This window comes from Haemorhous mexicanus, chromosome 6, assembly GCF_027477595.1.
Source record: "Haemorhous mexicanus isolate bHaeMex1 chromosome 6, bHaeMex1.pri, whole genome shotgun sequence".
Lineage (NCBI taxonomy): Eukaryota > Metazoa > Chordata > Aves > Passeriformes > Fringillidae > Haemorhous > Haemorhous mexicanus.
The window spans coordinates 31,619,728-31,643,858 of record NC_082346.1 but is presented as its reverse complement, the minus strand read 5'-3'; the positions used below and the strand labels follow the sequence as shown (position 1 = coordinate 31,643,858).

Below are 24,131 nucleotides of genomic sequence, written 5' to 3'. Positions count from 1 at the left end.
AAAATAAATAAATGCTGCTGGCAAGGAAATGGTATCAGTGAAAGGCCTTACATTACCTCTGCTGGACAAGAAAAGCCTCCCCCTTTCAGCAGTTCACTTTTTTCCCCAATGCAATTGCATTCTAAACAGTGATGAGTTAAGGATAATCCTTTTTATCAGAGTTATAATATAGCATAGAAATGCAACTTTATGAGATGAACTACCTGTGCAGACAACACATAATAGTTTTTGAACACAAGGAGACTCCATTTTTAATTTACTGTGATCTGTAAGAAAGGTACAACCTAACTATTTAAGACAGCATAAAAGAGAAAAAAATATCAAGTTGGCAGTTTAACAAAGATGAAAAGAAGAATTGAAGACAGAGAAAATCAGAGGTTCAATGTGAAAAAACTGCTAAACAAGCCTTCCTACCATAAGTGCCACTCACAATTTGAAAGCAACTTTCTTATCCATGAGTCCCTTCAAATGAGCCTTAGCCCACACAAAATTTTGATCCTATGAGGAAATACAAGCAAGGTATTCTGTGAAGCTTACTTTGCAAGGATCTCAAATGAAAGACATTCTTTATAAAGGCTAAGAACAGCAATATTAAAAAGGAGAGGCAACTGGAGCCAGACTAAATTGGATACAGAATTATTTGCTCTTTTGATGAATTCTGATTTGCAGGGGTGAAGAGTTGTATACATTATACAAAAGCATACTCATTGTATAGAAGTATTTTTTGTATATAAAACTCAAAAAAATTGATTTTTTTTTATTCACCTTGTCTACCTTACAGTGGGTTCCAACTCTAACCTTATTTTCTAGATATACCTGCATCTGGAATTGGGTTCCCTGTAAAAGGCAGTCCCTAAGGGCTATCCCTAGTGTTGCAGTCTTAGCCACTGAATTTGAACGTTACTGGTCAGTTTCAGACATAGAGTTGGAGCATGTGTTGGCATTTTCTGAATTCATTATCATTTTTCCTTCCAGTTAGAAGATGGATATGAGCTTGTGTCTAAATGTCAAATTCCACATCTCTCTAACATTCCATAGAAAAGTTCATCTTCTCTATTAGCTTTGTATAGTTTTATGAGAGACTATAATAGTCTTTTGCTGATTTCCAACTCATTAGCAGCATTATGTGCTGCTATTTATCTGAACACAAAGTCTGTCAAGCCACAAGAATACAAAGTTTTTTAAAATGCAGGCTCCTGAAGTATCGCATCAGCCTGATAAGAACAGACATACTCCTCCTGTTAAAATAATACCATACCCATAAGAAAATGCCTTAGAAAGCAGAGCAACATATACTAAGACTTTCCCCTACATCTTTAGTGACAAATGAGAAGCCAAATTATGTGTCAGAGTGTACACATAATTTAAGCTCTACACTGAGTTCCAGAGGAGAAAAGTGTATTATCTTTAGGCTGACTAAATAATGGACCACCAATTGACAGTGGTTTTCTTCTTAACCAACACATGTGTTTTCCCATGCTTTATAGTAAGCCACTCAATTGTTTTAAATGAGTTTCATTATCACATTTTCACACTCTTGTCAAAAAATATTCAGAACTAAGGAACACTGCTCAAGTTTGGTGACATGAATGTATTTCCTACTTGCAATCTGAAAGAAGCTCAACTCTGCCTCCTGCAGCAGCAGCAATAGAATTAGTGATCAGGTTCTGACTGCAGGAATTTTGCTGATGACAGTTAAGAAATTTTCAGATCATAGTTTGATACTATCATAGCTTGAAAATACATCTTTAGTCCTTAAACAGTGCCTGTGATTATTAAATACAGCTGTCCAAAGACAATATCTGGCTCTAGAATCATATGAACTTCTGTTAGCCACTCTGTGTGACCTATTTCTTTGTGATCAGTAGCAGGGACAGAGCCCTGCCTCATGAAGTAACAATAACAGACTATCCCTTTCTAACCACCTGCCATCATGACGTACAGATCACTGACCTACAAAGACCTATCCTACCTGATCTAATAGTCGTGTTTTAAAAAAGAAACACTAAAATTTGAAATAAGAATTAATAACTCTATAAATACACAATATTTACATTTTGTGGGATTGCCTCTACACCACTCGGTAACAAAATTGAAATGTAAGGAAGATGCTTCCTTATCATACGTAGATGAGTAGATAACATTGTATTAATTTGACCTAAAAAGACAGCAAATATTTTCTTCTGCATATGATCTTCCAAGTAATTATTAAATCACATCAAACAATAGGTAAAACTTCTCATGTGTTTTGGTAAATGTTTTCCTTCTTTCAGAGCCCACATTGCAAAACAGTTCTGAATAAGCCTGTACGTGTCCTGCTTCCTGTGTTATCTGCTGAATCAGAAAGAAGCCACCCTCACAAAGGTGTTCTCAAACAGTCATGGAAACTCTGGAGATTCAGGGCAGCATTGCTTGCTTATTACCTGATCACGATCACCTGCAAAACAGCAGCTCTTCATAGTGCAGGAGTTGAAGTAGCCCTGGTTGTCAAACTGGAAGACAGGCAGGCGGCAGTGGATGTCGTAGAGCACCGGGGGCAGGCGCCGCCGCAGGGCCAGCAGCTGGGTGCCATTGCTGTTGAACCGGACGCTCATGGCACTCTGAAGGGAAAGGTTCCCACCATAGCGGAGCAGGGAACTGGGAAAAGACAGGTGGGACTAGGTGAGATGGGCTGCACATACCAACTCAACTACTAAGAGACAGAACTCTCTTTAATCCTACTGAGGCTTTTCAAACAAACAGGCCCAGGAAACTATAATCTTATTTAGTTTCTGCTTTCAATCCCTGAAAAAATCTTAATATGAAACCTGAATGACAAGCTATCAAAATGCTGTTTGTAAAGTCCTCAGAAGAGAGAAGTTAAAGACTGTGAGTAGTTTTGTTAATTAAAAATACATTAGCAAAGTTGGACAGAACACTTAGCCTTAAAAAGGCTGTCCTTTTACTTCTGGGATATCTGCCTTTGAGACTGACCCTACCAGCACTCAGCCTTTTTTGTTAGCTGGTTCTTGAACCAAGCAGTCTTTTACCCTTGCTCTGGCACCAGATGGCATTTTCTCCAAATGTAGACAGGCTGACCATTCTCTCTCTTCTGCTTCTATTTATATCTCTACAGGGCATCAGAGGATGTTTAAACTCCACAATCAGTTCCAGATGTCTTAAATAAAAGGACATCTTACTAACATGTTATTGCAAGAAATGCTAAAATAAGTCACTTAGCTAATCTTGAACTAGCTTCATCTAAAAATACTGCCAAGTAGGCAAGACAATTATGTTATCACATGACATTATTACCTAAAACTCTCATGTGGCAGGATTAGCTGATTTCCTTGTCCCATATAAGGCTGTATATTCAGAGCTGGAGTATTTGTATCCATTCTTATTGACATACACAAAACAAAACCAAAGGTTCACAAGTTTCCAGACTCTCTTTAAAAAAGTAACAGAAATGGAATCTGTTCCATAAAGGAACCTAAAGTTAATCAAAGCACACCTTAAATGCAACTTGTACAGTTTTTCTGTTCGTTTCAAAGACTTCATTCAATCTGTGTACAGGAAATGATTCTGTATATGGAAAGCAAGACAAAGATGGAAGACATTTTATCACTTTTTTTGTGTAATGATCACTGAAACCTTCCTAAACAGGACTAGAGCTCGATTTTTTGTTAACACTTCTCTTTTGAGCAATAACCATCAAATCTTGTTGAGAGCTGTGACTTTTATGCCCTTTCTGGACCAGAAAAAGCATGCCAGCTCAGAATTTGTAAATTCTAGACAGAAGCTTACTCATAGATTTTCATGCATAACATCTTCTGATATAGCCGTTTGCCCCAACAATTGTGAAGAATGAGTCACTCCACATGGATGGGAAGCCACATTCCATGCAGGTCGAAGCATGCATCATTGCCTGAGATACTGTAAAGTTAAAAAACCATTGTTCCTAAGCCAGAGTTAAACAAAACCAATGCAAAATAGAGGACTCTACTTACTGAATGCCCTAGAAATATGCTGCTCTCACACACACACTCTTAGTGAACTGAACAGTCAAAGCCAGGGTGCCACAAAGGCACCAGAAGTCACATTTTCAAAGCCAAGTAACTAGTAAGTTCTTAAGACTGGGCATCAACAGAACACTTCTATCAGCGTGAACAGTCCTGGTGTCTCATGTTCTCCTCCTCCAAGGCAAAGTTACCAAGCTTTTATTAATTATGTTCAAGGTATTTAATTAAAACATGAGAGAATTTAATACTAGAAACTGCAAGCTTAGAGACAAGGATTTAGGATCCCTCTCATCAGCCCTTGTTTCTGTTAATTGAGATCAGTAAAGTACTCACCTCCTCAAAATACTCAGTCAGGCATTAAAAATCAAAACAAAACAGGATAACCAAAATACATATGATATTTTTGCCTCTCTTTTTCTGATAGGTCTTAGCAAGCCATTTCTTTTTCTATGGAAGTTTACACTTTCATCAAAAACTAAGCTAAAATATCATAAACACCCCAAAACTCCAACCCAACCAAGAACTCAACATAAAAAACAGGCAAAAGAAACAATTCCAGATTTTTTTTTGGCTAAGAAAAGTTAATTTTTAATTAAAAATATATGAGTTGTCCAACATGAATAAGAAGGTCATAAGAAATATACACCAACCAGACTTAATGTTTAGGTGCAACCACTGCTGCACCAAGATTAAGCTTCTCTCCTCATTGCCAGTTCTCCCCCTTAATCCAAATCATAGCCCAGAATTCTCTCCTGCCTGCGAGTGAGTGAGCCTACCAGATGCCCCATCCTTTCAAGACTTCAAGCAAAGTTTCCATTGTAACTAGTATTATGCCATGCCTGAGATCATTTAAGGTTATATTTTATAGCAATAGGAGTGCAATATTAAACTGGCTTCCACTCTGCTTACAGATGTTTCATTAAGCTCCTACAGCAGTCAAAGGTACCAAAGCAAACACTTGGAACTGAATTATGTATTGTATTGCAGTAACTTCAGTGTGACAACGCTCCAAAAGAATGTTTTACTTCAGAGACTAAAGGAAGCAAGAGAGACTAGAACTTCAGAAAAAAATATCCACACATGAAAAGTCTAGAATTAAGGAGCTGCATAGTTAATACTTCTCAAAAAATCCACAGCTTTGCTTGGGTCAGACCCTCACTCCACACAATTCAGCCACACATGGGATGGAAATACAGTTCCTGCTGCAGTTTTCTTAAACATTTGGCTCAAAAAAACAAAAAAAAACCCAAAAAAACCCAAACAAACAAAAAAAAAAAACCCACACCAACAAAAAAAAACCAGTGAGCTAGTTTTGGGTGATACAGAAAGAAATACTAAAATAGCTGTTTGCCATTCATTTATAATGTAAGAGTAATGACTTTCCCCACTTGCCTTAATTCTGGCCCCAAAAGCCTGACACTATAGCTCGAAGTGCAGCATTTCACTGTACTAATCACAAGACAGCAGTTTTCTTCTTTCCCCACCCTGCTGTGTCCTGATTGCTTCCCCTCTGCCTCTTTGAAAGGACTTGTTAAATTAACTGCACAGTGTCTTCCTTTAAGAAACTCTGAAAAGAGGCAGCAAGTAGTCAGGTGGGGATGAGGTGAACGAACTGACTCAAGCCCCCACCAAACATCCACTTCCTGATCCAAACAAAGGAAAAATATTTGCTTGCTCTCTCTTTCCTCCTAGGACAGAACATCTCAGAGATATGCTCACGAATAAGAGTGGGGGATGTGTATGGAGAGAGTGCAGCTCATGGCTCTATCTTGGTGGCAAAGCTTCTCACCTAGTTCATGACAGAGGACCTATAAAGGATTTGAGAAATCTCTCTTTCTCTGCCTCATACTGCAGGCAGTGCACATGGTAGCAGTACTGAGAACTGAGGAACCTTAACACTTCAGTAACTTGCATCATAAAATCTTGGTGATTTTAGAACAATCATGATGATTTTAGGAAAAAATAATAATTGCCCGAGATGTCTTCTAGAGTATCCATCTCCATCAACATTGCAGGAAAAAAGCAGTCAGCACTCTCCAAGAAAGAAGCCAGCAGAAGTTGTTATTTTTTACAGTACTAATACTCATTAGTTCTAAAGAGGATGTCTGAATCAAGAAGCTCTAAAGACCTTCAAATTAACCAGAATGAGAGCTTTTGCACTTTCATTTTTTTGCAGAGTGGGGAGGGAGAGGAAGAGAAATGCTGTGTTTAAGCATGTTCAAACGACTATATCCCTTTTCTTAGCTGCACCAGGGTGTTGCGCTGTACTTTTAGTCAGTGTTACTTTTGGATTTTTTCACACAGGATTATGTGGGGCAGGGTAGACATGTTTGGATACGTTGCTCACGTTAGAACTGCCACTTACTGCATGCACTAACAAAGGAGTCTCAGAGGCAACACCTTGTTGCAGTTACTAAAAGTTTACTGATGCAGCATGCCAGAAACAATCCTCTCATCTTGAAGACGCAGACCACGACAGCTAGTGAGAAATCTGAAGGCAATACTAAAAGGACACTTCTGAACAAGATGAGTGCTCTTTCTGCCAGAGGCATTATTTTTATGAATCCAAAGCCAGACTACTCGGATTTACTCTGCTTCCAAATTTGGCTCACCCAGACAGCTGTGGAATGCTGATGTTGCCTACCAGCTCTGGAAGCAATATAGAGAGAGACACATGCACTTCTGAGTTTTTTAAAAAGTCATATTGTATGATTAAGAGAAATATTTAGTCCACAGATGGAACATTACAATCCAAACACACATGCTGGAGCTGGAGGGAGGCTGAGGAGGGAGATAATGGACGATTCTATGCAATATGGTCATTTCCGTAGCTGGATATGCAGCACACAGGCAGCAGGCGAGGGCTGACTAAATACAGCTCAGCCAAACAATGGAAGGCTTTGAATCCACCAGCAGCACCACTAATGTAAATAATTTGGTTAACTGGCAGTTAGTGGAACAAGGGAAGGAGCAGTATCACTGCATTGCAGTACAGACACTGTCCTTGGGACAGGGGTGTCATTCAAGAAAAGAAATTAATTAAGCAAGGGAAAAGCGTTGGTATCATAAACAACAGTGAGTGAGACTAAGTTAATGACAGAATGACCTTAAAAGGAAAGAATGAACTGAATGCTTGTAACTAATACACACCATTGCATACAACTGTGTTTGTCAGCAATTCTGTAACCACAAAATTGAGAAACTTCTAACTGTGCAAAAAAATAACTGGAATGAAACTTGGCAAACAGAATTTTGGCCTGGAAAACTGCAGAAAAGTTTAGGGGTTTATTTGCAAGAAAATTATTGTGTGTTTAAAAGGACACAATTCATATATATACTCTGAAGCAAACACTTAAGAGCCAAATTAACCAAAAACAGAAAAGTCAGCACAATATCAATAATCATGCAGACCTTTTTAAAGTAGATTATGAGTCTCAGAAATCTATTTCTTTGAGAAACAGATAAATTGTGTCTAAGCATAAAGCATTTCACTATAAGTATTACAAGTGTTAACAAATGTGAAGGAAGTCCATCTGTGTCTGAAGATTAGAAGGTATATAAGCCATACTCAAGATTTTATTATTTTTCTGAAACAAGCTCATTTTTCTACATTCTATCATCACTACTTCTGGTTATCTAACTACCATCACAAGAACTGTCTCCAAGAATCTTTATCAGGAAGTAAGGGGTATTTGCTTGGACATTAAACAATAATCAAATAAAATAAAGGCTGTGTATTATTAGCAAAACTAGCATCTTTGCTTCCCTTCAAAAAGAAAGTACAATTAAAATTAACTACATTCACCAAGATAAGAAAAGTACTGAATTCAGGGTGAAGATTCAGCACGCTCAAGAACGTGACACTTCTTTGTTGTTTACTGTTAAGGTCAGAAACATATAAACTAGCTCAAAACGGAATCTCCCCACCATTAATGAACTTTCCTGCATGGCAGACTCAAAGGTAAATAGAAGTTTTGCTGCTCCCTCCAAACCACGAGGGCAATATTTTAATATTTTTAAATAACTGAGATTCTTATCTGATAACAGACTTCAGAAACTGGAGCCTTAAAAACATCAAACATCACCATTTATGTACCCAGAGCAACACGACAATGTAAGAGCAAAGGCTTGCCTGGTTTGGCCCTTATGACCTAACTGCATCATTGAATGGAAATATTGCTACATCAGTGATCTCAGGCAGCTCTCCAGAAAGCATTCTGCCTTTATTCACAGGAAAATAGCTCAAGAATTTCAGTATTCTGAGGAAGATGGCAAGAGCAGAGGCGTAAAGTATATTAAATTCACCCCCTCATCTGTATTACTTTTATCCTTTCAGGATTTAAGGTTACCTCTGCCTTTACAAAGAATGAACAGTAGCAAATGACAACAAGCAAAAAAACCCAAAAAAACACTGCTTGGTTGAATGCTTCACATCCTCCTCCAGCTCTAGCCAAGGTTTGTTTAGGTCTTATTACAGACCTGTTCACAAACATTCTCCTGCCCTAGGCTTGCCCTCACTACAGATCTGTGGGTCACCAGACACAAGAGTGTTTTATTCATACTCTCTGCTTGAATCATGTAGGTGTTACTGTAATGTAAGTAATAAATGAGATCTAGGAAGCAGACAAATAGTTTTTCAGGGGAAAAAAACCCCCAAAAACCTAACCAAATAACAATAAAATTTAGCTCAATTAAAATAAAAGAAACTTGAAAATACAAAGTAAAAAGCAACTGTTCAACAGCCACAAACAAACTAGCTGAAACACCTGATCTTTTCCATCTTTTTCTAATCCCTAAATTCTCTGATCAGAGTCCATTATGCAGCCTGTTCAGAAATAGCACCTTGTAGGATGGAGTACAGACTGTGACAGAGAACACTGCTCAGCTAAATCCAGCAAAACACAAAGCAGCAGGTTCCATCAGATAACCAGATAGAGAAGATACAAATACAGCCAGACATGGCATGGGAAGATGACCTTTAGGCCAAATAAAGAAGCAGGATGTGTTCCCAAAACCAAGTATTCACCAAAGTCCTTACAACACAAAGAACATGGATATCAGAGAATGCTGCCTTAGAAAAATAATCTGAGTGTAAAAGTTGGCAATTCCTCCTAAAGAATGAAGCCACTTCATACCTTATGCAAAATCAGTCACGTGTCAATACTGCAGTCCTACAGTAGATTTTTCCTGCACATTTCTGTGCTGCAATTGTTGTCTTGCATTAGGAAAGCTTATGAGTAACATTAGCCACAGATTTGTTCTCTTATCCAATAATATATATATATATACACTCCCTTCCCTGCTTTTCTCAAGTGAAGCTGCAAGAATTTTTAATTTACAATAACTATACAAGTAGATATTGAAGAAAATAGCAGCAAGAAGAACGTAGGGCTTTCTTTTGACAGGAAAATTGCCAAATCCAAAATGCTCCTGAAGTAGTAGAGTCCAGTCTTGAACTAGTAAAGCTTTTGCCTCTAGTAGGTAAAAGATGAATATAAATTTTCACCTAAATCTAAGTGAATACAATTGCAGACATAACTTTGGACTCATCAGGTTGGTTCTAAGACAATTTCCCCTGGACTGATGTTTCAAAGACTAATTCCCTTCTCTTACAATAGGGCTAATTTTTCATATGTTCTCCTTGTAAAATCACTAAGAGGCTTTCTCCTTTGATTTCAGTCATCAAAATTTTTTTAAATTTTCCATTCTTCTTTTTTACTTTTATAGACGAAAAAGTTTCTCTTTTAATTCCCCCCATATTAAAGTGAGGTATAGATGTGATTAGGGCAAGATTTACAATGATTACTGCCTTAAGAAAGCCCTCTACAAAAACCCATTCAATCTGAGCTTCTTTTGAGCAACAGATTATACTTTAAAATTTGCATTACAAGGACAATACTTTGCACTTTAAATTCTTGCTTTAGAAAGACCTGGGTGCTAAAGTATTTCAAAGCTAACAAAAAGATTAAGCACCATGAGGCTTCTGAAGTAGGCAGTTTTCCCTTTTCTTGGTACAGGAAAAACCGAGGGCAATAAAGGTCAACCAACAGACCTAACCAACACTCTGAAACAAAAACAGGTCTCCTGACTTCTTGTGTACAGTTACACGCAGTGTTGAATATCTAAAACCTGAATAGCGCCTCTACTTGTAGGAGCAAGCTGGATCCCACAGAGCAAAGGGACAGTATTGACCTTAAAGTGCCTGCCAGAACCAAGAGTGATAATGTGAGGATGCTGATAGGTGTGAAAAAGTTTCATCTTCAAATCAGAAAATCCCCATGCATATGATGGAGAGCAATCGAGACAGGAGAGGCCGAACAGAAGAATGACCATAGCCCTATCTGAGAACAACAAAGAATTAAAAGCTGAGCTGCTAAGACTACTCCTTTCTATTATACAATTTGAACCTCAATTCTCCACTATTCAGTTGTGTCTGATCAACAAATCCAAGGATCCTAGAGGAAAGCTAAACATCTTTCTAAATACACTCCACTCGAGGAAGGACACCAGACTAAACACAGAGAAAGCTAAGCTAAACCCTCTATCCCAAGAGGACTGACAAGATCACGCATAAAGCAGGACTGCAAATGAAATATGGAGTGTGTACATCTAGAACAGAAAGCAAGTGAGAGGGCCCTTCCTATGTTACCGTCCCTGGAAACTCCACAATAAGGACAAGGCATAAGGGTGGGTGGTAAAAACTACAGAACCTGTTTCACACACTTAAATGCCAGGCAGTATTTGGCAGACTTGCAAACCTAAGTATTTCTAGACTACCTATTAGGTGATGCTCACACCAACAACAGAATTTACTGCTTCAGAAAAAAAAAAAATTGTTAAACAATAAATTCACATACATATTTCATGATTTACATATTTCAAAACTTTAGGCTGCACTCCTGTCTTCAAGGAAAAAAAAAAAAAAAAAAGCATCAAATGACTGAAGATGGCAACGACAAAAAAAAAAAAGTCTCCTCAGGCAGGAAAGTCATCAACATGACTAAAGCCTTGATGATTGTCACCGTATCTCCTTGCCCAAAGTCACAAAAGGCTCATTTGCAAGTACTCCATTTTTTCCCCTCAGTGAGAAGAAAGAAGGAAAGACAGATATACTTAGGTATTTCTAACTTTTAAAAAGTCGTTTATTTTGGCTAAATTTGTGGCAAACATTTTAGAGATTTATGTTTACAATAAGGAAATCAAAGCCAACAGCTGTCCAAAAAGTATTACTCCCCCAGATGCCATTACTATTCAAATGTTCCTTCAAAGCATCCCAAAGATTCCCAGAAAAAATCAATCCCAATGAACTTAAGCAATAATTCTTTCACTTTCTAAAAGTTTAAAAGGGAATTTTTGAGAAATAATGGAAGACAAGTAGGGAGGGAAGGTGTCTACATTAGGTTCTGTGTAATTTGGGGCAAATATGCCAAGTTGGATCTGGTTAGATCTTTAAATTCTAGGTTGAGAAACTGATCAGTTGAGCTGCCTCAGTAGCACAGAAGTGTAACATATGAGGATGGTACATGTGTGGGATGAATTCTATTTCCTGAACTGCAAGAGAAGACAAATAGTTATTTGAACAATTTGAGCTGGTATGGTTGACCCATATTGGTGAGTTCCAAACCAGCACTTAAAATTTGTTAAAATGTAGCCTAAGTGGATTACTTTAACCAACATCAAGTCAGTCAAAATTCACACCAAATTATTCCACTGGGAAGAGAAAGAAATTATAAGCCTGACAATGAACAAGTGGTTGCCAAGATACACACATTTCTCCTGCAGTCCTTAATACAGTGCTCTGCTCAGAGCAGGACCGACAAAAGTCTCCAAAAAGAAACACACAGCACACTTCTATTGCACTGAAATAACTGAAACAGGTATTTGCCAATTCAATGATGTAGTGAACTGTTCCACCTGCAGGGGCTTTGGGAATCCCAAAGCAATCACCCTGGAAGTGATGACAATCAGAAGCTTCTTTCCTTCACATGAAAAGTCAAAATGTAAAACAGTCAAAGTAAAATTTTAAATATCCTCATACTATTCCTGCCATCATGTACCATATACAGATTCGACATGAAGAAAATTCCCAATTTACCAGCACTAGCTTTAAAGGAAAGAGCCCTGAACCTCTCTGGGCTCACTGTCAGAAGCAAACCCTGTCCCTGAATTAATATCCCCAACACAATCACCAACAATACTGATTCCTCACTTACACTTGCAGAAGCTCAGTATTTCATCCAACATCCCGGACATCTTGGTAACACACAGATAAAAAAAGGCAACAGTTACTTTGTGGCATGAGCTCATTAAGGAAAGCTAGAAAGGATAAAAATTCAGCACATGTGTGAGCATTACTCAGAAAATAACTGCCATCTCTGTTCTTTTTGTGTGATCTCTAAGGATCAAACACCTTGAAGGTATGACCCTAGAAACTAAAATTGGCAACCATTTGAGACCTCAATCTATGGACTTGTACTCAGTTATGATGCTGTTTATGACCTTAGAATACCTTCAACATCACCACACAGATTATCTAAAGTCCTCTCTATGCAATGGGTTACAAATATCACCTGTGGTACAGACAGGGTTGCAAATACTCTTCATCTCCCTTTCCTCCCTTTCCCTTGCACATCAACTCTTCAAAAAAAAAAAAAAAAAAACTAACAAACAAACAAAAAAAAAACCCAACTCTAACAGAATGCCTTTATTCAGAGGTAATACTCAGTCCTCTCTTGCAAAGCTGGTCTATTTGACATGCATTTAACTAAACTATGAAGAACTGCTCTCTAATTTCCTGTAGTTCTGGTAGCTACCACTCCTATTTTGATACTGAGAGAGGCCTCCCAAACCTTAAACCTAGCTTTTCCAGCTACATGTCAATCTAATACCTCCTGCAAGATTTCTATGTCCAACAGTGTTTTCCTCTTGCTACCAGACCACTGATACAAAACCAAAAAAGGTAATACTCATCAGGTCTTTGAAAGGCTGGGAACTAAATGAAGTAAGATAAACTACAAGTCAAAGCAATCAGGAGCCAAGAACTGGATTTTCAAAAGTACCAGTGATCTCCAATACATGTGGACCAGAAGTTATGGATGTAATAGATTGTTTTAAGAGTTGGATTGTGTTAACTTGCAGTACAATGAGTAAGCTGAACACCTAGTAATTAACACTTGGCAGAAAAGCTCTGTTCAAGACAAAGACTTTAGGAAATACAGTCAGTTCTAGACCAGGAGCACAGTGCAGCCACACCTTCAAAGTCCTCCACACACTGGCATGATCAACACACCTCAACATTCGTAAACCTGCTAAGAAGAGTCCTCTCTCAAGATCCCTCTGAATGTAATTTGTTTACTACAAGGAAGAAATTTCTATACTCTATATTTTGCTTATTGTTTAATGAGCTAATCACGAGATGATTCACTAATAACTAACAACATGTGTTCCTTGTCCACAGCTAGGAGTTTGCTTCTTTAGATTCTCAGCCTTATTGCAGCATGAAGATCATCTTAAAAACATGTGATGGTCATTAATAGGACAAACCAATATAATTTGGATCTCAAAAACTTTCACATATGTTGATGTAAGTTGTGGGTCAGAGGGAACACAGGAAAAGAAAGCATTAAGGGGACAATGATAATATTTTCTTAAGGGAAAAAGCAGTTTTTCATTTCAGTAAAAGGAAGGAGATAGTCATGGAGCTGTGTGGAAAAAGAGAAGGGGGAACATGAGTACCTAACACCAGCTGAAATTACATAGTCTTTGCTTGAGATATATAGGTACTCCAACTTGCTGAGTTTTCCCCAGCAATTCTGTAACAATATTTGTAATATATATTTTATTGTAAATCGTTTAAGATGCACAGACCTCTCTCTTTGAACTTTCTTTTAAAAAGGCACAGCTTCCAGACCCCATCTAGTGGTGTGAATGCCTTACAGCAGCCTCCTCAATCAAAACCACATTTAAAGCTTTTCAATGCACTCTTTTTAAAAAAGAAACAATACAGATGGTTTCAGTTTAACGTCCACCTGAAGGAAAAGAAATACTTAAACATTCTAAAAATAGAAAAATAAGATTTCCAGGCTCACTAGTCAGCTTATAATCGTAGAATTATATTAGTTCTATATTTATAGCACTTCATATGCTATTTTTGAGGAGCCAACCTACCACATCCAGATCTTATTAGTATACTGGGATAAAAGGAGAGAATCTCAATTGCTGCACTAAATCTGAGACAGCAGAGATATCAAGCTGTGAATGAACTTTGGGAAAAAGCAAAATGAATCCGCCTCTGTACCCTGACTCAGTCAGCAAGACTAATCAAATTATGATTATTTGAAGTGAGCTAAACTTTCCACAATTCAGAGCTGTGCAACTGTCTCTAAATTTCTCCATGCATGCCAAGAAATGCTGGCTTTTCAATCACCTCCTTCACCCTAGCAGCCAAGCATAAAGCACTCCCAGCTTCCTGTTAGACAGTTAACCAATTCCACGGTATATTAATAAAATCTACTCAAAATCAGGACTTCTTTCCTAGCCCTAAAAGTATTCAATTTAAAATTTTTAGGGGTGTTTAATGTTGCCTGACTAAAGAAATGGACAAAACTGACTTTCCTGGCTGGAGGCATACAACAGCAAGCTGAGACAAATTCTCCTGGAGAAGAGCCATGTATTTTGGAGAAAAATACACTGCTGTAAAAATCCTCCAATTTTCTGGATAAATAAGTAAATACTGCTCATTTGTTCCTGTCAAGCAATGGAATCTATATCTGAATTCTCTAACCTACAAGGATATCACTGCTCTATTCAATGTTTTGAAATGTAGACCTATTAATTTAAAACTACACAATTAGTCATATTCCATGGACTGACATACAAGTTTAGAAGTTAACAAAATTCTCCCTTTTTCTGATAGTCCATTATCAAGCTGAACAGCATCAAAGAAAAATTTTACTTCCCCTGAGGAACCTTGGTTGATTAAAACAAGAAATTCAGAATCAAGCCTGATCCCCTTCAAATGAGTAAACGTCAGCTAATTCCTGTGAGTTTTATCAAACCTCACCTATATCTGTAAAAAGTCTCAACACACACAGTGCTCTTGGCTGCAATATGCATTATGTGAAGGGATTGCTAACTACAGTACTGCTACTGGCCATAAACAGCTAGTCTTTGGAATTCCAAGCTTCTCACTTGCTGGATTTTGCAGACAAGCAGCAGCAAGATTCCCCAGAGCAGCCTCCAGTTATGAAGCAAAAACTAGTGCCTACATTCTCTAACTCTGCCTCCATCTGAGAACAGACAGTGGTTGGGGAAATGAGTTTCACAGGAAGTGTTATACCAGCAAAAAATTATTAACTACATGTAACCATTTCTTATGTCCTCTATTGGAAGAATGCTGTGGTCCAGCCTAACACACTGGGAGTTAAAATTCTGGAAACCCACAGTAAACATTTAAAAGCATCTACACTTCTTCCCCTTCTTTCAACCCATTCAACCTCTAATCAAAACCACACTTCCACACAATGTGTCAAAGCAGCCAGAGTTGAACTGATCTGGTACTTTCTATTGGCAGCACAGGTGGAATGATAGGAGTGAAAAACTTCCACAGTGGCCTCAGTGCTATGATGGACTACATCAATACTGAAGGAAAGGAGGAATTTCCCTTGATGGTTTAAGGCATAAAAATCCCTCACAGGTGAATGTCATGTGCAGCAATGTAGATAAAAATGTAGACTAGGGAAGAAATAGACAGATCTAGCAATTTTTTACTGTCGTTATTTATACATTATGCTATTCAACAATCCCAGCAAAGATTCAACAATCAAACAAATACTTGTCCCTCAAATCATGTCCCTCAAAAACCTCTATTCCTTCATCCTTCCTACACTTCAGAAAGTAATACATTCTCTTGGATACCAAAGACAGTATAAAAGAGAGCTACAAACATGTAGGGAAGCAAGAATTTTTACCATCAGCAGACTTTTTTGACAGTGAGGAAAGCATCTGCAGCAGTAGCCTTCTTTTGCTGTGCTAGTGGCATGCTTACAAAGGCAGCTCCCTGTTTATCCCTAGATTATGGAGAATTTCAGGGCTCTTTAACCCATTCTGCATATAAAACTCTCCAGCCAAAGTGCTTTTGGCAGATCTTACCTGCAACTACAGCATCCTTTATTATTAATAAGAATATGGAAAATATTCACAAACGCCCACACATACCAACTTCAGTTTTATGCAGTCTACCACAAGTACTTACAGCATTATGTGTATTACTTTAACAAGAACTAATTTTACTCCCTGATAATTAAGTGTATTTTCCCCAGAAGAGACTGTAACAAACTGAAATACACAGAAAGATGTGTAAATTCTGGCTTCCTCTTCCTCACCAGAGTGAGGATTGTATCTTTACTGATCTAAAATTAATTTTTTTTCCTCATATGACAAAGTGAGTTGGCCACAAATACATTAAAAAACAAGTTCCAGCTTTCTAGATTAGCAAATTAGATCTACAGAGACAAGTAGAAGTTTTGCCAAATGCTCTGTTATTTTAAACAGACTAAAAACTCCAGTGTAATTTATTTAAATATGAGAGACTCTGACTTTGGCAGCCCACTAGCAGGACATATCATACTGAAGAGTCCTCTTTCCTGAGAGTTTCATGGGGAAAAAATCTGCGGTGGCAACAGAGTGCTTTAGAGACATTTTCTTTTCCTAAGCCAAGCATACACCCTTCTCATTGTGTTTTGGACACGTCTCTGATCCAGCAAAGGAGGAGAGCTAATGGCTGTCCCAGAAAAATAGTAGCTGAAAGCAGACTTAACACCTGCATTCATTTATGTTACAGCTGGCAAACAGCCAGACTTAACCCACCACAGATTTTTATGATGGAAAAATGAACATTCACAATCTGAAAGACTGAAAAAACTTAATCTCTCATGCATGCCTAAGTCTGGTACCAGACATTGCATGCATCCACTTTAGAACCCAGTCTAACCATATTTCAAACTGCAACCTAATTCTCTTAACTTGTTTTTAACTCTATGCAAATCTGGAAGCACATTAGACAGCCAGCTGATTATACAGGTATCTATATCACTCAGGAATCCATGTTAAACTCATAAGCACTGAGTAAAAAGCTGCTTTGACCACACTCTCTAGTCAGCCCAAAAAACCTGATCTGGGCAGGAAAAACAAACTGTAAACCAGGCAGTGCCCACCACAGCTTCTTCCAGTAGTACCAAGACAGTGCTAAATATAATGATGAGAACTTGACACAGCAATCCAAGCTAATCTGCAGTGGTGAGGCCAGGCAGGCTTTGGAGCCTTGACTTACCTTAAAAATCACTTACCTTAACACTGAATATCTAGCCCCATTTTAAATCAAATTAGATCATAATTATAAAAAATATTAATTATGCAAATAATTGATTAACAACACTGCTATTAACTTTGTTCTGCATCTTTTCTTATTACCATATATACTGACTTAAATTAAAAAAAAAAAAAAAAGGCAGCATGCCATTACATCCCAAGGGAAAGAAACAACACAGCATAAAACAAGGACAGCCAGATCATACCTCTGAGGCTTACGAATATCCCAGAGTCCCACACCTTCCTTAGAGTTGGCAGTAGCCAGTAGTCTGGGTTCTACTGGATTAAACATCACACTGTGAAAGGCTGATGGGTAGTGTGCCAAGCAGAAGGGCTCTGTTGAAAAAGTTGAAATTCAGACATAAGAACAAACAATGCATTCAACTGTTCAATGCAAGGAGTTTGGCAGCTGAATATGGAAACAGCATAACAAGATCTGAAGATATGGAGACATGTTCAAACCACTTCTCAGGCTGACACATCCAAAGCAATATAAAACCTGAAGTTTGAAAATCCACCCACATGTACACTAATTCTGTCTAAATATGGAAAAGGACACACACTGAATTTCAAGACACCATTTTCTTTATGGAAGGTTATCAGAGTTTAAAACTAGCTATTCAAAGATCAAATACTTTAGTCTTTTTAAGGTTCATGACCAAATGCTCATCTGATAAGGACTACACATGGAGGAGCTTCTGAAAGCTTCCAAGTAATATATGCCTGAGAGTTTCCACAGCCCCTGCTGATTACCCAAACCCTAAATGTAGCAGCAATTGCTTCTAAGGGAGAATAATATTACAAGAAGTCAAATAAATTTGCATGAAACTCAGCTTAAAGCAAGCTGCTACCCCTGGGGAAAAGAAGCCCACCACCTCTTAAGTGCTGCATTAGCAGACAAGAAGGGTGCTCCTCTTGCATAAAAAAAGTGTCAAAATTTAGCTCTTGCTGTTCACACACAGAGTAGAAAACATGCTCATTCAGACTCTCCCTCTGATAAGACTGTGTTTGGGCTGCTACTCTGCCTTATTTATTCCATCAAAATACTGTCTCCATGAAGAGTGGGGAAAAGCCTTGACTATGTTACCTTCTCTCTGCTTCTGTGAGCTTTACAGCTTTAAGCACGGTCTAATTCTCTTCCTTGTTTGTATCTTTTGTGGCATGCTGCCACTCTTAAAATCAACTAAGAAACAAGAATCAATCTCTATTTTGAGCCAGGGATTTGGCCAGACTTTCCCATTCACTGTTTGCTGTGGTGCAACTGCTGTGTCACTCCTGTACTAGGGAGACAGTTATTGTCCCTCTCTGAGCCACCAAGTGCAGCACCCATAGCCCCACAAGCACCTCCAGAGCTATGTCATTTTCTTTCCTCACTTCCCTCATTACCACATATAAAACATGGTTCAGCAGGCAACCCTCTCAAATTCCCAATACCTTATGAAAACACTGCCAATCAAGCAAATGAGACAGAATTAACATTTACTTGTCTTGTCTGTACCCTCCTTCCATACTTGATTACAAGTTTTTTCATCAGGCATTTTCCTTTTTAGTGTTTCTTTAGCAGAGATGAAAACAAAGGTCTCTGACCACAGATGAAGCTCCATGGTGCTATTCATTGTCATAAGTCAAAAGTAAAAACAAGAAAGGAAGCCAACTTTTGTTCTGCCAGTCTGCCCAGAGACTTTAGACATTGCTGCTGTCTGCCAGCAGCTCCAAATGAGGTTTAACACCAAAACCAACCTTCTATGTTTGCATCATCAAATCAGAATCCTGCTGGGACATAAAAGGCTGTGTTATTAAAATGGCAGCCCCCACTGAGAAGCAAAGGCCTGCATCAGCTGAGTGGAGAGACAAACATCAGATTGCCAAAGGGGCTGGGTTTTAAAATAAAGTTCAAATTTGTGTATATTTCCTTAGTCAAATAATTCACTAACCAGTCACTAATTACTGGTGCTTTCCTTCCTACCTTTATTATAAATAGATTGGCACCGCGGTTTTCTTCTAAGATATCAAAAGTTGCCTTTTAGCCTGTCAAAGAGAGATTACAGGAGCTAAACTAATGTGGCACTAAGTCATTGTAATGAAAAGCACGGGGATTACTGTTCTATTGTTCCTTATGCTCATTCACAATTGTGGCTCTAATACACTGGAGTATGAACATGTTTCTGAAGGGAGCAGCTCAACACCATCTTTAATAGAAATTATAAGTAATCATTTAAGACAGTAACAGAACTGTAAAGACTAGGGCTTGCCAATCACTGGCCAAAAGAATTATGCCTCTCTTTCACCCTTCTCCAAGACTCACTGTATCAACTGTCCCAGATAAACGTAACTTTTCTCTTCCTTGCCTTACATGAATTCTTCCTAAATCAATTGTATTTTCATTCTAGAGATCTTACCTCCATGGGAAGACTCTCGGATGTCCCAGATCAGAACCCGGCCATCATCTGATGAGCTAGCAAAGATGTTGTCATTTACTGGGCTCACTGAAAGGCCGTACACTGCATCCTCATGGGCAAACACATCCAAGGTCTCAGTGCTGGAAGAGAGACACAACATTGTCATTCCTCCTTCTTTTGCTATTGTTTTACAAAGCAAAGTATTTACTGCTTTTTCTACCTGGTGATACTTTGTGACAAAATTTCTGTCATTTCGTAAGACGATCCTCGTTTAATTAGAGTAAAAACCAAACAAAATGCCCATGTACAGTGACTTCATGCTATGAGGAAAAAAAAAATCTCAAAATCAAACCCAAGCATTAAAAACTTCAGATACTGCAAGATGCTATGGAACACATGATGCATTAGATTTAAGTTTTGGAGGGTATAACAGGAAAGGGAAAGAAGCCTTGGGACCTCTTGGGAGTTAATATTTACTACTTAATGTAAAGAGGAACACAAGACAGAAGCTCATTCTTTAATACAGGTTTTTATTTTGTCCAAAAGTTCAATTGAAGCTCACATAAGGGCAACTTTCCAGATGGCTTTTTCAGTAAGTTTTCTTTGTTTTTCAAGATAGACCAGACCTATATTTTTCCATGTAGAAAGAACAGCAAAAAAACCCAACAAAATAAAAATTATTCCCCCAAAAGTATATCTGGATTTCAGCTGTTTCACAGCTATAAAAAAAGAAAAAGCACATTCTTCATTCTTTTCTCAATGTTTTAAGATAATCTAAAAAGCTGAAATAGCGGTATGGAGAGGTCAAAAACTGAAATACTAAATCAGAAGATCCTGGGACTGCTTTATTTCTTTTTAAAAGCCCCTTTATTTCTTTAGGGAAAAAACTTTATATATACAACCCCTATATCTCACAGAAGCTGCACCAATGAGATCCCACATAAAATCAGCCTTTTGCTCACATGGCAAATGATGTTCTTAATGGCAGATCTACTAACTCTGTCTCAGGGATCATTAATAAAAAAGGGGAAAAAGCAGTAACAGAAAAAGCCATTTAAAGTTACAAAAAAGCAGTTGACAGATTAAGTGTTATCATTAAAAAGAAATTAACTTTCCATAGAAATCAATCAGAACTTGGTCTACTAAGGTTTCTTTTAGAAATTCATACAAAATAGCCTTAGAGGAAGGAATTCTGTATGGATTACAACCGGACTTAGCATATTGAAAAAAACCCCAACCTGATAACAAAAGCACATTAAAAATATGCACATATCAAAAAGAGTTGTCAAAACACCTAAACAAGACACAGCAGGAAAAAATGCGTTATATAGAAAAGTAAAAATGACAAAGATCGTGTAGAGTCTTAAAAAGTCAGAACACAATAAACACCAGCTTCTAAAAATGACATTCCCACATTTAATTAAAACAAGAAAAACAGAACACCAAATAAAAAAATGCTCCCAAAACCAAACACACACCCCCCCCAAAAAAAAAACCCAAACAAAACACCCCTCCCCAAAGGTCTAAAATGTTAAAAACAAAACCAAAAAATAACAACAAGAACAAAAAACAACCCCAAAAAAACAAACCAAACAAAAAAACCCCCACACCTAAACATAAAAAAAGCCCCCAAACCCTAAACAACACAATATTTCTGAGAAACCATCAGAACACAAGACAAAGATACTTTTGCCCAGCTTGCATGTAAGATTTATGCAAGAAGAAGACATAAGGTATTATGGAAGGCAGATATACACTGAACAATTCAATGCAAAGGGCTTTGGACAAGCACATCCTGAATTATGTCCATATTATGTTATTCAGGAAACTCAAAGAAATGTAAGGTTTTATATTTCTCCATTCTCTCTTCCTGCTTTTTTTTAAATTTTCTTTAGTTCATGTTAAATGAATGGTCAACACTTTAATCCGTAGAAGTTATTAGTACAGGCCAAAATTCTGACTTTTTTTACTTCAAAAGCAGTAAGCTCAGCAGACACAATTTCTAGAGAAGTCGAATTCAATATATTACTGCTACTGTATTAATTATACTTTGACTTGCAGCCTAAACTTGATGTAGCACAACGAAGCCCAATTCCCAACTATTTTACAGTTTTGGTAGAAAGTAAGTGCCAAAAGCAATATTCTTCATGTTATTGTGGAAAATCAGGCAGCTACATCCAAAGTTTAAAAAGGAAGTTAGGTAGGCCAAGCATTAGCCATCTTAAACACACGTCAGGTGAGTCTGTTGAAAAACAAGAAGTCCGTATGTGCCAACAGTTGTTTATGTGCCAGAATAATCTACTCAGAACCTACTGTGTTGTCTGCAGGAGAGCATATATATTTAATAACCATTCTCTTTCCTGAGGTCAAAATAATACAGAACCCAAGTGCTGAAAAAGAAATTGGGGTGATACGAAGTACTTAATTCCAGTTTTGAATTTAGACAAATAAAAAACAAATTTCAGTATTAAAACACGGCTCTCCTAAACCATTAATTTAAAATGGAAAATGCCTCTAGTGAGTTGACATTAAAGGAGTTCTTGAAGCAGTGGAAACATAGTGTATTTACCTTTCAACATCATGGAGTATGACTTGCTCATCATTGCCTGAAAAGAGAAATATTAGCAATTAACACCATGTTCTAGTGGTTAAAAAGCATTATTGCAAAAAAACCCCAAACCATTTAAAAAAAAACCATTTACAATTTCAAAACCAATATTGAAACAGAGAAGACCAGCCCAGTTGCTACGTGGTTACCCCCTGCTCAGTTATATGAAAGGCTCCATTTGATATCGCCAGTCACAACCAAATGCACCAACCGGTTTCCTCTGCTACTGCTCAACAAATAATTCTATTTAAATATGCTACTCATCATTCTTTATCCAGTTTGAGCTCAAGTTTTAGGAGATTTGCAATAAAGACTATTACAGAAAGCAGCAGAACACTTTAAACTGTGATGAAAATACATCTTTCTTCCTGCTCAAAGGATGTTCCATAAAAAGATTGTGAAAGGTGAAAAGAGATGTCATACATGAAATGCACGTGGCTCCCCGATCAAATATTGTCAGATAACACTGTCAGCACTCAGGGTTTTGCAACCATTGAGAAGGCATGAATGTGGCAGCCAGTGTAATTTTTTCAGTATTAACAAAAACCAAACCAAGTAACCAGAAAATCATGTCACTTTTCTTTGATCACACCAATTGAATACAATGGAAACTAACCACATGTGCACAGGCTGAGAGGGTCACAGCCACCAGGTAATTCCAATAGCTCATGCAGAGTTTTTCAAGTTATAACAACAGATTTTTTTCTTTTTAGTCTATGTGCTGAATATTTTATTACCTAAATTTGGCACCTTCTCTTTAGAAATATTTAAGGGCACACACACACTTTTATATTTAATTCAGAAAAAAACCTCATAGCCAGAAAGCAAAGTCATATTTTTATGCTCTGTATATCTTTGTAGTTGTGATGTAGAGTTGTGAAGCTTTCCTAATGCACACTAAAGACAGAGGTTCAGAAGGAGCAAGATTTCATGTTATGAAAACTCTTAAATGCTCAATTGGCTCAGTTTTTATTTGTCCCATACATATTTCAGTTGTATTCTGTCTCAACAGAGAAATATGAGAAAGTTTCTCTTTGACTAGTGAAGTATGAGATTTTCTGCAACCATTCCCTCTTTGCCCAGGCTCCTAGTAAAATCATGCCAGCCTTAGATTACAGCAGTAGCTCATCTTTTCCATGGTACAATAAACAAGTCATTTAAGTGCAAGTGTCCTTTGGTCATTAATTGTATTTGGAACTGCCCATTATATATTATTACACACTGTTTGTACCTAGTAAAACTACTCTAGTGCCTACGTATTTCACCAGTGAAAAACACAGCCCAGTATCTCCAATGACAAAACTTTCTCCAGCAGACACTTCTGGCTCTTCAGTCTCCATCCAGTATGAACAAAAGAATCATTCCAGTTGTTTGGTTTCAGGCATCCAGTCATCATGGGATCAAATTCCCTTCCATCACAAGCTCCAAAATGGGAAAGAAAGAATGAGAGCGGAATAACCACTGTTTTCCTCTGTTCTCTATGTGGGAGGAGAAAGTGGTGACAAAAATCTAACCACAAACTGGATGCTTCTGGTAAGGATTCATCCCTGCAGAAAACACCACTGCTGCTCAACCCAGAGGGGGATTCCCACTTACTTTAACACTGGAGAGTTCATTCTTCACTGAGACTAACTGGATCTTAATTGTGTACACAACTGTGTCATTTATAATCTCTCTTGTTTTGATAACTGCAGTTACAACAGTCAGAAAGACAGGAAGAATCTTCCATTCCCTTCAGTTAAACTTGTAAGAGTC

General features: G+C 37.7%; 1 protein-coding gene across 2 annotated transcripts in view; it reads right to left on the bottom strand.

Moving 5' to 3' along the window:
• DCAF5 (DDB1 and CUL4 associated factor 5) overlaps positions 1 to 24,131 on the bottom strand; it is a 68,195-nt gene that overhangs the window by 31,726 nt on the left and 12,338 nt on the right. For both annotated transcript variants that reach the window (XM_059849695.1, XM_059849696.1), the window contains exons 3-6: positions 22,338 to 22,374; positions 19,769 to 19,908; positions 17,576 to 17,705; positions 2,424 to 2,637 (exon numbers count right to left, since the gene is read on the bottom strand). In XM_059849695.1, the coding sequence (XP_059705678.1) occupies positions 2,424 to 2,637; positions 17,576 to 17,705; positions 19,769 to 19,908; positions 22,338 to 22,374 (521 nt within the window). The remainder of the gene's footprint in view (positions 1 to 2,423; positions 2,638 to 17,575; positions 17,706 to 19,768; positions 19,909 to 22,337; positions 22,375 to 24,131) is intronic.